General features: G+C 46.1%; 1 protein-coding gene across 6 annotated transcripts in view; it reads right to left on the reverse strand.

The window, feature by feature from the left end:
* The window catches only part of TRAPPC9 (trafficking protein particle complex subunit 9), a 570,776-nt gene that overhangs the window by 539,849 nt on the left and 17,229 nt on the right, over positions 1-13,698 (reverse strand). For 5 of the 6 annotated variants that reach the window (XM_019459759.2, XM_019459760.2, XM_019459758.2 and 2 more), the window contains 3 exons: positions 12,486-12,631; positions 9,833-9,961; positions 1,612-1,638 (listed from right to left, as the gene is read on the reverse strand). In XM_019459759.2, coding sequence (XP_019315304.2) covers positions 1,612-1,638; positions 9,833-9,961; positions 12,486-12,631 — 302 coding nt within the window. The remainder of the gene's footprint in view (positions 1-1,611; positions 1,639-9,832; positions 9,962-12,485; positions 12,632-13,698) is intronic. The other variant, XM_019459757.2, reaches the window with a different exon arrangement.

Consider the following 13,698-nt stretch of genomic DNA (forward strand, 5'->3'; position numbering starts at 1 on the left):
CCCTGGCACCAAAGGCCCCGTGAGCAGAGGCCAGGAGCAGAATGGCAGGAGCTGGGAGGTAGGGGGAGAGCAGCACCTCAATGTTCTACTTGCCCTCCCCTAGGAACAAAGATCAAGTTGGGACTGCTACAGAAGATGCCCTGGGACACCCCATGCTGGTTTCTGCGTCCTTCCCTGCCAGCTTCAACCTCGACCACAGGATTCCCACATGTCCCCATATGACAAAACCCGTAGACCCCCCCTTCTACCTCCATTACTCTAAACTCGATTTCATTTCCATTCAACCTCATTTTGAAAAGTTTCAGGAATAAAAAAGATGTATTCTTTTCTCTCAACAAAGGACTGGTTTTCTGACAGCTCAAAGCTACTTCTACTTGGTGTAAGTATCTACTTCTCCTGCCAGTAGTGGTTGACACACTAAAATTCAGTACTTCCATCAGGCAGAACTAGCCAGATTGGGCTCAGCAACTTCTACTGATCAAACATCAGTATACCCGACAGCAATGTCATTGTTCAGCTTCTCAGTGGGGGGCTGGGGGGGCCATTCAGTCCCTCAGCCACCCCCAAATTATTTCCTCATCGCAACCCAGGTCTCCAGAAAACAAATCAAGTCCTTTGTTTTCCTTTCTCTACACCTTCCACAAACCCTGTCAGGAAATTAGCACAATCGTATGTCAATTATATCTCAATAACCTAAGGGGAAGAAGGAAGAAAGGAAGAAAGGACAGAAGGAAAGAAGGACAGACAGGACAGAAGGACAGAAGGAAATGAAAGAAAGAAAGAAAGAAAGAAAGAAAGAAAGAAAGAAAGAAAGAAAGAAAGAAGAGAGAGAGAAGAAAGAAAAGAGAAAGAAAAGAGAAAGAAAGGAAGAAAGAAACTATCATGGAACATCTTCTAGAGGAAGGATTCAACACAGATGTGAAAACAGAAATCTGCAAATCTGAAGCAATTTCATTTCAGAACGGAGACACATTGTGAGATTGAAATAAATGCACTGGTCACAAAACATTTATTAGCATGACTGTCCGATTTCTACTCCTCAAAGGAAGAAATTTTTTGATTTTTTATTTATCTTTTGTCATTGATTCTAATTAACCCAGAAAATAATAGAGCTCATTATGAAATAATTGGGCACTACAATAAAAGAGATTTAGCTGCATTAATTACAGAAGTTAAGAAAGAAAAACCCACCTCTGTAAAACACAAAATTTCTTTCTCTGTTAAGAACACATATACAGAATGCAGTAAAGAATTTAAATTCATGTTGAGAGAGCATAAACCACAAAATCAAAGTAAAGTCATTACTATGAATAAATTCACAATTAACTGGATAAGCATGCTCGATGCATTCAAAGAATTTTAAATCATTGCAAATCATTCACGTAACCATGCGAGACAAAGAATATACCTCTTCAACAGACAACATAAATCAGCAGGGTGCCCCGTCAAACAAAGACCACACAATAATCAAGTAGTTAACAGTTCTGATTTAAAGTTACTTAAATCAGAATGTTCCAAAGATCATAATCCAGAAATTTTAACCATTCACTCACACCACCATGAAACAAGCACTTAAAGAACCAAAAGAAACTAAGCACATAGATCATGTACCTGGATCAATGAGAACTTCTTGTGCCCCTGGAAGAAAGAACAGAGTATGGTCTTTTATTTGGAAAACAAAACTATTTTTAAAGACAACTACTAATCACATTTCATGCTTCACATTGCCTTGAAAACTCTGAGGCACGTCTCTCTCATCAGAAGAGCAATTCTGAATAACAGTATGTCACACAAGTTTGGTGCCTTTTTACTTTGGAAGGAAAAAAAAAAAAAGCTGCCATCACCCACACCCTGCACAAACTGTAAAGTGCCTCTTGCCTCCTGCCCTCCCACCTTCCAAGTGCATACTCCCCTACTCGCCTTAACCAAGGAGAATTTCTTATTCCCACAAATAAGCCAAACGACAAAGGAACAGTCATTTTTTTGTGTGCAAATATACGCCCACAGCTTGGAATGGAGGGGAAAGTTATTGGAAGGTTATATGGAACTTAGCTCTACCCTCCTGAAATCTCACACTGGTTCACTGAATCGCTGCACACCTCACCAGCTACGGATCTCCAACTTCTAGAAGGTGCAATACCAAACAGTTAACTCCACTATTATCAAGAAGCTTTTGAAAGCCTTGATCATCTGCTAAACTACCCAGATACTAATGAGATCCAACTAGCCTTCTCTGGAGGACAGAATTCCCTGTCACCTGAAGAAACACTGATCTAAGAGTTGTGCTTATCATTAGCTACGATCATTTGCAAATATGTTGACAAGTTCCAAAAGGTGTGTCCCAGTAAAAGCTAGTCATATTCATCCAATTGATAATACAGAGACTACGTCCCACAATCCTATTTAAGAGCTAGTTTGTGTACTGCAATCTCTACTGTTAAATGAAGACAAAAACAATCACTGCGATGTGAAAGCCATGACTATAATAAAATTTGAAAAATAAAAACAAACATAAAAAAAAAAAAAGGTGCTTCTACTGAATACCAGCTATACACCAAGCACGTGCTTGACAACATTGTGTGTGGCCGTGTGATTCTCACAGCATCCCCACAGAGTGGACAGCGACGATTAGCCCCACACCGCTGATGACGAAACCGTAGCTCCGAGGAGCCAGGGACGCCCCACCGCCCCACCCCCCAAGACACGTGCCCTGTGAAGAACACACAGACCTCCCCTACGGGGACACTTTGGGGAACTGGGGGCTTCCAGATGACCCTACGAACTTCTCCTTCATTGGAAAACCTGCTCGAGTATATTACATTGTGCCATGTCTGTTAAATAGGGAATGAGACTGAAACTTTTTCCTGCCTCAGCTCAGTCATTATCACAACCATCAATTACTTGACCTCTCGGCACACGTAGTGACGAACCGGGCCCCATACTAAGTGCACTGCGACTGCAGGGCTTTTAAAGTTACCTTCGTCCGTGTGTAAGAGTCTTTGTCTCACGTCTCACACAGGCCTAGGACTATCACTTCTCACTGGCCTGGAGGGACCGCCTAAAACAACCCTCGTCTGCCTTTTAAATTCCCTTCATCTCATCCCGTGTGAGTCTGTAAGCCACATGGCCCAGATAGTTTCTTCAAACAGCAAAGAAAAAGCTCAGCCACAAAAAAAGTAGACAGTCCTTTCCCAAATGGACTTTAACATCTAATTGGACTTCCTGGGAGCCTTTCCTTTTATTAGCTCACCTCCAGCCACTTACCAGTGTTCTCACTGGGAGGAGCAGCCCAAGTACTTTGCTGTCTGTTACCTGGCCTGTTCGGAAGGGTGGGGGACACGGGAATAGTGGGTGCCGTCTGAGGATATCGCACAGTGAGAGAAAGGGTGTCCTGCAGCCCAGTCTCCACGGCTACAAGTACCCTGACGGGCTCTGAAATTTGATTATCAGCATCATGAGGCTCCAATGGACCGATTTCATATTAACCGAACTCCTAAGAGACTAACATAAGAAGAGCGGAGGTTGAACTTGTTAGTGTAACAGAAGACAAAAAGTTACTTTTTGTTAGTGTAACAGAACAAAGTTACCGAGCAGACCAAATATCACAGGGCAAATATCACAGGGGAAGAGCACACTGCCCCTCAACGGCCCGATCACGGGCAGAAGCAGAGCAGGACGGGTTTTCGTAGATTCACTGGGACCAAATATCTGTTAGGGGGATGGACTTGCCGCCTGGACGAACAATCGAGGCTGGCCACGGTGACTCCCACGGACACCACGGTCAACACTTGCGTAACTCTCCCTCTGCCAGGCTTTCTAGGCTGGCAGAGCCCTGACTGACGGACAGACACACATGCAGACCTGCAGACGGGCTGACGTCCCAGAAACACCTGAAACCAGTCTCCGGGAGCCCAGCCACACTGCCAGGTCCCTGCTCTGACGCCAGCTCCGTGAGCTTGGTCGGGTTGCCTACCCTCTCTGTGCCTCAGTGTCCACATCCGTAAAATGGGGGCAATCATCAAGCCTACCCTGCCGGGCTGCTGTGAGGATTCAGGGATTGCATCAGGCACGCTCTGAGAAACACGGATAGCACATGTGAAGCGCTCAACGAACGGTAACTATTAAGGTGACTTCACAAATCTCCCTTCTAATCATCTTCCATAGTTCCTCGTTGTCCCACTTACAAGCTCTTGGGGAGTACCCTTCTGCTCTACCCCGTGACCTGTGGAAAGTGGGAGGAAGGGGCCATTCCTCCCACTGCTCCGGTCCCCACGAGGAGGGCTCTCGCCGTAATGCTTCTGACCGTGTGGCCCGGCTCATCCTCCTCACACGCGTGGCGTGGCTTCGGGAAAGTTTGGGGGGCGAGCAGAGCATGTGAACCCCTCTTCTTCCCTGGGGTGCCCGGCTTACCCCATGTCCTGAAGACTTGGGCAGGTCCCCTCAGGCCCAGAGCCCCCTGGGCCGGTCTGACCAGTTCCAGATACAGGAGGAACATTTTCCTGCACCCCTAAATTTCGTGGAGAATGCGGCTTTATCAGTAATAAAGGTGACATCTGTCTCCTCCTGCCCACTCCCACCTCATCTCCCAGTTGGCTGGTGGAGAACACAGGAGTGCAATTATTGGACCCCTTAAGCCCCAACATACGCTTAATTAACGAACAGTTCCGTGACTTCAGGTGGGTTGACTACAGAAGCCCCATCTCTGACGCTGCCGCTAAATTACGGCCACAGGAGCTACCGACCCTCCTCAAACCGTTCACTCACTTCTTAACTGCATCTTTCTTCGTGGAACTGTCACTTCCAATTTTAGTAATCGCCAAAGAGTATAAAATAACGGCTTTGTGCAACATAACAGCTAAAGTTCACGAGCTCTTTTACGAGATAACCACTGTGCTAAACGCTTGACAAAATTTCTCCCTAATCCTCATAATTCTCCAAAGAAGACATTAGCATCCTCATCCAGATGAGGAAAAATCTCAGAGAACTGACGCCAGGTCGCACGACTAAGTGGCGGCCTGCACGCTCACGCCCGAGACGAAACACGAGGCTCGGTCCCCAAAACCAAATCACCTTCCTCTGATTAACCCTCGGAGAGTTCGCGGTTCTGCAGCTTGAAGGCGCTCCGGGCGCTGCATCTACCCCTGTTATGAAATCACGGCTGCCTGGCTTCTAACGCTGGAAGAAAGTCTTCACCACTGTTCACACAGCACATCTGAAATTTTCACACCGAGATGACAGAATAAAAATAAGATATAAGTGGAACGCCTAGACAGAATGGACGCTGTACCATTCTGAAACACGAAACAAAAAAAAAAAAATCAAATTAAAGGACTGTTGGTTAAATAAATCTTCTTTTACAAACAGGAAAAGTGAGACTAAGACTTTTCAAAGGTGCAACAGCGCCACCTACGGCCACAGAAAGGCTTTCTACGCTGCTGGAAAAGGTGCAAGAGAAATTGCCTGCGCGGTAAGAAAAAAGATCAGCAAGGGTTTTAAAAACAGGGTGCTCAGACACCTTCACCGAAAGCTTAGCGAGCACACAGCGAGGACACGGCAGCTTCAGGGAAGGGAGCGTACTCAGCACTTGATCTGGGATCCTTAACACTCCCGAATATAAACAAGACACAGGCTCACGGGAACTAATCTGAACGGGAAGGAGTCTTGGGCGTCGGGTCCAGCCTCTTCGTTTTGCAGACAGGGAGACTGAGACCCAGGGAATCTGTCCTTCCAGCCATCAGTAGGAAAGCTTACTCCTAGTCCTTGCTTGTTGCACTTACCAATACCCAGCAGATCTATGCTAACCCTGTGTTCATAAAGGTCACATCGGTTTTTTTCTAACAGTAGGTAGGTATTCTAAGTGTCTTGCAAAATACTGCCCAAAGAGCTGGTAACTATACATCATACAACTTTGTTGAAATACAAAAATGTTTATTTACATAATAAAACAGCATGAGTTCCCCCCTTCTATTATTCCCTCTATTTAAAAAAAAAAAAAAGTGATGCCAAATGAACATTTTGACTTGTTTTAACCTATTAAGAGTACAGAAAAAAATCAAAATTTTCTTCACTCACAAAAGAGATAAGCTTATTCCCTGAAAACAGCTCAATATCAAGTTTTCTAAACATACTGGCTATGTAACGTAAAGGTTTTAATGGTTACATGGCAATATGAATTCTAAGTTGTAAAAACACACGTTCTATACAAATAATCTTTAAGTTCTCCATCTTAAGGCAATTTAGCTATTCCCTATGTCACTAGAACGACACTGATCCCATCAAAGCTTCATACCCCACTAAAACAACGTAACTGGGTCCCTATCACTTTCAATCATACTCGTATTATCATATGCATATACGTATGGAGCATGCATCAGAAACAAACTGCCCTCTTCAGTATTCAGGGTTGATACTTGTAAATAATCTATGCTATTGTGACAGCAAATGCTTACTGAGCACCTCTTAGGTGCTTTGCATACAAGGCAGCTAACTCTCATAATCACACAAATTAAATAACACCACTCAAATTTCATAGGTGAGGAAATATACTTAGGCCATAAAAAGCAAGTCCCAAGTCCCATAGAATCTGCGTGCTCACCAGCAGAAAGAGAAGAGTCTAGGTTTTTACCTTCTCTCAACATTCACTAACTTCATCTTTTCTTCTGTACTAATGGCTACAGAAAACCATTTCTGTCTTTGGAGGTTTTCTCCCAACAAGCATCACCAGGGAAAAGCAAGGGCTAAGCCATTAGCAACGATGGCTGGATTTTCAAAGCCCACTTCTCTTTTGCACTGTAATCATTTTAAATGTTTTATTTTTTAGTGCTTACAGAGTTGAAACTAAAATGTTAACTTTTTACATTGTTGGCTGAGACTAAATCAATTGCAAAAATATGTCATTTCAGGGACGCCTGGGCAGCTCAGTCGGTTAAGCCGCCAGCTTCAGCTCAGGGCGTGATCTCACGGTCCGTGGGTTCGAGCCCCACATCAGGCTCTGTGCTGACAGCTCAGAGCCTGGAGCTGCTTCGGATTCTGTGCGTGTCTCTCTGCCCCTCCCCTGCTTGTGCCTTGTCTCTCTCTGTCTCTCAGAAACAAATCAATGTTAAAAAAAATTTTTTTTTAATATATATCATTTCAATCTATGTCCCTCTGTCTCATTGTCTCACTGATCTCTTCTTTTAAGGCCTCATCAGGCTGAGATCACTAAAACGTGGCAGTGATGAACTCACCAGTGCTCTGGAAACCAGTCAACGGGCGGCTGGTCAGAGCAGCAACCCAGAACACAAGCTGCACAGTCAGAGCAACCTGGGCCCCGGCCCCGAGTCTGCCTTCGCTGGCTGCATGACCAGGGGCTGGGGCCCAGCTCTTTCTGCCTCAGTGCCTCACCTGCAGAAAGGAGATACTGATATGTGCCCTCCAACACCTGCTGGGAGGCAGGACATAAGGACAGCGCTGAGCACAGCCACTGGCCTAGGCAGGTGCTGAGTAATCCATAGCTGTTTTGATCATGACAATGATGGTGATGATTAACACATGAAGACAGACCAAAGAGTAGAGGTAACCACAAAAAAGAAACATGTACGAGTCAATAAGCATTTCTCTTCACATTGACTGCAGAATGTCCTATTGATTTTCTTAATAAACCAAGGTTTGTCCATTAATTATAGCATTACAAGTTCACATGCAAGCTTCCAGAATAAAAGAATTTGTGGCTTCTAACTTTTGAATACTAAGAAAGTTGAAGGAAAAAAAAAGGAGAACGAAAGCAAAAGAGGCAGGGACTACAGAATTCTTCTGCAACTACAATAACTCGATGTTAGGAGAGAAACAATTTCCTTTCATCCAAGGACGTCTGCCGGATCCGAGATGTCTGGGGTATTCTAACCGTACTCATTAATTCACATCACCAAGTCTTCAAACTACCTACTGCTCACCCTAACACTCTCGATGACATTGTCGCTGACAGTTACCCAGGGCCGGGTAGGACAGGTCCATCTCGGGCACCTTCACAGGAACCCTAGGAGGGGAATACTGTCACTACCTTCCCCGTTCTGGAGACAGAGCAACTGAGGCACCAGGAGCCTAAATGCTCCAGGTCCCACTGATAGTAAATGCTGACAGTAAAGGACAATGTGCATTTCTGCTGTTGAGGAAGGAATGGATGCAAATGCAGGGAGAATGTTAACAACCAGCTCGTCTGGTCTTGACGCCATCTGCCGTGACGTAAGAGGAGGGTGCGGCGGACAGCCCCGGGGTCACTATTCAGGACGAAACGACACGCCTGTCCGTGCCACAGAGCACGGCAGCAGACCTGAACCCTCTTCTGCGAGAAGGGCAGTAAAGTCAGCCCAGCTCTGTCTGCCCTCACCTGGGCTTCACTGCACAGCCTTCCCATCGGTGCCTCCAACGGTCAGAGCGCCCGGGCGGTCTACACGACGCGAGGCTAAATAAAAACACTTCTCTACTGCAGACAGAGCAGTTTCTCAGAAAAGTTTAAACCTTTTTTTTTTTTTTGCCTACACTCAGCAAAGTGGAAAAATGAAACATTTCTCTAAAAAGTCTTGAGTCTCACTAATCACATCAGTACAACAGTCTCAACACATCAGAACTCTTCAAATCACGGGGGAAACAACCATCCCCACCAGAAGGCACTCCCAGAATGTGCAGGAGACTGACTGGGGAAGCAGGAGAGCCCCACCGCAGGGCCGCAGGGCCGCAGCCAGGACCACAGCCATGCGCTCGGCCTCTCAGCCAGCTTTCCCTTCCCATCAAGTAACTGGGGGACGACTGAAGTCATCCAGGATGCTGTGCCGAAGAAGGATAAAATATCTTCTCTTCTAGAACCATTACAGACCCACCCATGCAGCCCTACACACAACTGTGCAGCCGCAGGAAACCAGCTCCCGAAGGTCGCGTCTCACTCTCTGTTGGTCACAGGTGAAGTCAGGACAAAATACATTCAAGCCACTCCCCTACCCAATACACATTTACTACCAAGGGCTTTCTCTCTGGGGGAAAAAGTGTCAAAGAATCTCATGGATCAAAAACCACCTCAAGGTTATGCATGAGGCCTTGATCTCCACACTCTTTGCTCTTATCTTCATGACCTAAGCAGTATGACAAGTTCATCCCTTAAGGGCCAAAAGGCTCAAGTTTATTCGAAAAACACTTGTAAGTCTGCTGCTCCAAGAAGACGTTTTACCCCTCACCGGTGCTGACAAACCTAAGCAGATCAAACTGAACTTATTAAAAGAACTTCATCGGGGCGCCTGGGTGGCTCGGTCTATTAAGCGTCCGACTCTTGATGTCAGCTCAGGTCATGATCTCACGGTTCGTAAGATCAAGCCCCGCATCGGGCTCTGTGCTGACAGCGTGGAGCCTGCTTAGGACCTCCCTCTCCCTCTTCCTCTCTCTCTCTGTCCCTCCCCGCCTCGCAGGAGTCTCAAAATAAATAACTAAACTTTAAAAAAGAAAAGAGAGAAAGAATGTCATCAAACTGAAAACTAAGGAAGAGACCAAGCCCTGAATCAGCTGTTAAAGTTGACACCTGGGAAAAAGACCCAGGCACAGAACTTTGAGGCCAGTCTACCAAGAAACTTTATTCAAGTGTTCCAGAAATGAAACAATCATTGTAATCCATCAATAGTAAGATTCCATAAGATCAGTACTCAATAAAATCAGAAGAAAACGTCTCGTCCAAGATTTCTGACTCAACGGCTTTTATATTTTATGTAAACGTTAGTCAGGTTTCACTCAGAGAGAAACGTAATCAATTACTCCTGCATCCTTAAGAGGCAGGGAAGGAGTCCGGGCGGGAGGAAGGCACAGAGCTTACCTGGTCGGTGTCTGTTGGCTGCTTCAGCAGGGAGAGAGCTCCCCTGGAACCTGCGAGCTCCAGTCTTACCCCCAGTTCCACCAGGATAGTGACAGATGACAGACGCGGAACATAACCCTTCAAGGGCAGCTGGGTGTTTTAAAAACAAACAAAAAAATACAATTAGTAAAGTTAGTGGCCCATCATGAGCTCAACCTGCAGGGCCTAAGAATGATCTGAACACGGAACAATTCGATTATGTAGAAGTGCCAGTTTCTCCCCAAAACAAAGATGGTTCCTCCAGATCACGGGTTTTGTTCCCAACAGGAGCGCAGCACCCACTACCTTTCCCACGCCCATGCCGAAGCTGGCAACACAGAACACTGTCGGGAGACTCGAGGTCTCACTGGGAGACTGAGCACACACGTGGAACAGGCCAGCCTCTTCATCCTTGTCACCAACACTTGAGTGCCCACCACATGGCAGGCCCAGTGCCAGACCCTGACACTACAGAGCCAGGGAGCAACAGATGCTCCGGATTGAAAACGTTCAAAAATAAGACAGCAAAGCCGGCCCACAACACCTTGCCCCGCCATACGCCCTAAAATGCATCGGTTTCCTTTGGAGCAAATACCTGTAAGCCTGTCTGGTCCTCAAAGGCAGCCACGGTTACTTAGAGTACGGCCGGCAGGCAGGCAGAGCCTAAGAATCAAGCTCGGCCCCGGGCCTTCTAAGTTACTCTACAGTGTTCATGTCTATGACTGCAACGCTCCCCAAACCTTTTGGTCTTAACACCCCTTCGCGCTGTGAAAATCACTGAGGATCACAAAGAATTTTTTTCTGTGCAGGTCACATCGACAGATATTTACCATATCTGAAACTATAACTAAAAACAGATTTTAATAGGTATGTGTTCATTCCTTTTTAAAATAATAATAATCCCACTATATATTATATATTGATGAACAATAACTATTTTCCAAAACAAAAATATAGGCTGGAAGGCTGGTACTGTTTTATATTTTTACAAATGTCTTTAATGTATGACTTGATACAGTGAGCTGGAGTCTCCCATCTACCTCTGCGTTCAATCTGTGGTGATGTCACAGGTCACGTAGCCTCTGGGAAACTGCACTACACGTTCGTGAGAGACTGGACCAGGCAAACAGCATACAGCACAGGCCGTGCCCCCGCCCCCCCCCCCCCGCCCTTCTTCAGGGACACTACCGACCCAGCTGGTCCCTATGTGGGTCATGAGCAGGGACCCTTCCTTCTGGATAAGTGCCCACCACAGGGGCCCTAATGTTACAGCTCCCTGAAGTATGGATATATTCCACCGACCAATCTCTAGCCCCCTTAAATCGAATTATGGAGTTTAAGTCCATTTTAAGAATTTCTTATATTTAATGGTTCCAGAGCACATTGCTAAACTTCCATTAAAGAACTTACTCCATTACTGTATTCTGACTTGTATTTATCGTAGTAGCTCACAGGCCTCCCGACTAATCTTTCCAGGAAAGAACCTGATTTCAGTCCTTACCCACACAACATTTATTTAACAAGCGTTTATGGAACCTGTACAATAAGCTGAGTTACAGACACACACAGACCACGCGTCCCACCCCACGCCGAGGAGATGGTCCCTGAAGGAAAAACGCATGTAAACACACAATTCCAGCACAAAGGGCAAGCTCCACGACAGACGGGGCTCTGGACAAGACTCTGCAGGCCCCCACTGCCTGGAGGGGTGAGAAAAGGCTATCCTTTGAAGTAGGTTTTTTCCTTCTTTCTCTAGTTTTTCAAATTGAAATGTAACTCACAAAACTCACCCACTGAAAAGTGCCCAAGTCAGCAGTCGTTAGTACACAGACAGTTGGGCGACCATCACCACCGTCTAACTCCAGAACGTTTCCATCAGCCCCAAAAGAAACTCCACGGCCACCTCTACCTCTGGCAGCCAGGAATCGGTTCTCTGCCTATTCTGGACATTCCAGCTGACAGGTGGCCCTTTGTGCCCGGCTCCTCTGACTCTACGTGCTGCTATCAAGGTCCGTCGCAGTTTATGTCTTTCATGTTATGGAAGGACAGGGAACGTACCACGTGGTTCTGGTTTCGGGTGTATGCCACACGGACCGGACGACTCCATACGTCACTTCGGCGCTCCTCGCGACAAGCGCGGTCACCCTCTGTCACCACTCCACAGTATTACGGTATTACTGACTATCCTCCCTGTGCTGTAACTTTTCACATTTTCACGTCTTCATGACATTCCACTGTGTGGACATACCACGTCTGGCTGACCCGTCCACCAGCTTGTGTACACACGGGGTTTTGAAGAATGAGGGTAGGAGGTGACTTCGGTGGGGAATGGCATTAGCAGAGGGCAAGATGTGCTTAAAAACAAACAAGCCCAGAGGAACACGGAAAGGCAGCCCACGATACAGGACAGTGCGTGGGGGTGTCTGCAGGATGCCAGGGCAGGCCCGGGTGGGGACACGGCAGCAGACACGGCAGGAGGGCTGTCCCCGCCGATCCCCGACACCGACCAGACAGCCGACTGCCTCTCCTCCCTCATCCTTCGTTTTTAGAATTCCTTTTCATTTTTCTCTTTTCTCTTATTGCAAATGACAGTTGCTACAATCACATATCTGATATCTTCATGAGATGACCTTACCTCCGAGCCACAGGAAGTCATTGACTGAGCGGAGAAGTTCCACGGACATGTGGTAATGCACCAGAGAGTCCTGCAGCATCCCGGCCTGGAGGCACAGGTCTCCCACGTGCTTCCGCATGCGCCCCTGGCACCGCTTCTTGTAATGTCTAAAAAACACAACGCGTGGAAATGTGTCACTGCTAGCACGCACGACTTCTGCCCCCAAAGCACACTGGCTAAGCACGATTCAACCCTCTCACTACAAAAAAAAAAAAAAAAAATGCTAAGAAGGCAACGTTAGGCTCTGTAATTGAGAGGCAGCAACCATCATTGCCAGTATGTGAGCTCGAACAGTCCCGACTTCAAAAACACCTGCCAGGTATTTCCTAGAGGGACGAGGTACATGTGACTTCCACCATGTATTTCCCTCAGACAATATCTGAGTGGGATTTTCCTTCACAAATTTTCCTACTGTAACGTCATCATGAGAAAGTTTATGTTTCAGCTTTTTAGAAAATCAATCACCTTCCACTTCCTTAAATTCAAACCTACTATTATTTTATAAAGAGAGTGATGTTTGTATCACAAGCCAGCCGTTGGCTTTTGCAAATAAGACCTTTATCTTCACTACTTTAGAGCCAGCTTCAATAATGCCTTGAGAGGGCGGGGCCTGGGGCGTCACCAACAGCTCCTTAAATATTGGCAAGGATGTGCTATAAATAATGCAAAGGCTTCCCACTCCATATCAACTCAAAACCAAAAAAAATTGTATCAAAATATTCGTTTATCATTTTTTAAATATTCCTATTCTTTTGAATATTAAATTTCTTCAAAGAGAAGTGGTTTTTTTTTTTTCAAGAAAAATCGCAGCTATATTAAATTCTTTTCTCACCAAGAAAGCCATCATATCAAGAATAAAAACCCCTACAGGAATCCAAAAGACGTGAAGTTTCTAGCTAACTGAGTGTTATTGACAGATCTCAGTACAAAGTTAAATCTTCACAGATCTAACTCTAACAAACACTATAAACTCCTTGGCCACCCCAGAATTTAGTCTTTCTGTTCCCAGTATGGGTTGTACTAAGATCATCACGTAAGGCAGGGGAGAGGGAAGAGGAAAGCCCAGTCTCCTTCACAGCCACAACGCAGTGTTAGCATGCCCCCCTCCCCCACTAACAAGCCAGCCCTCCCCATAAGAAAACTCCACACCTAGGCCACCCTGGCATCCCCAACC

The sequence above is a fragment of the Panthera pardus genome, unplaced genomic scaffold, assembly GCF_024362965.1.
Source record: "Panthera pardus isolate Hobbes unplaced genomic scaffold, ASM2436296v1 HiC_scaffold_7, whole genome shotgun sequence".
Taxonomy (NCBI): domain Eukaryota; kingdom Metazoa; phylum Chordata; class Mammalia; order Carnivora; family Felidae; genus Panthera; species Panthera pardus.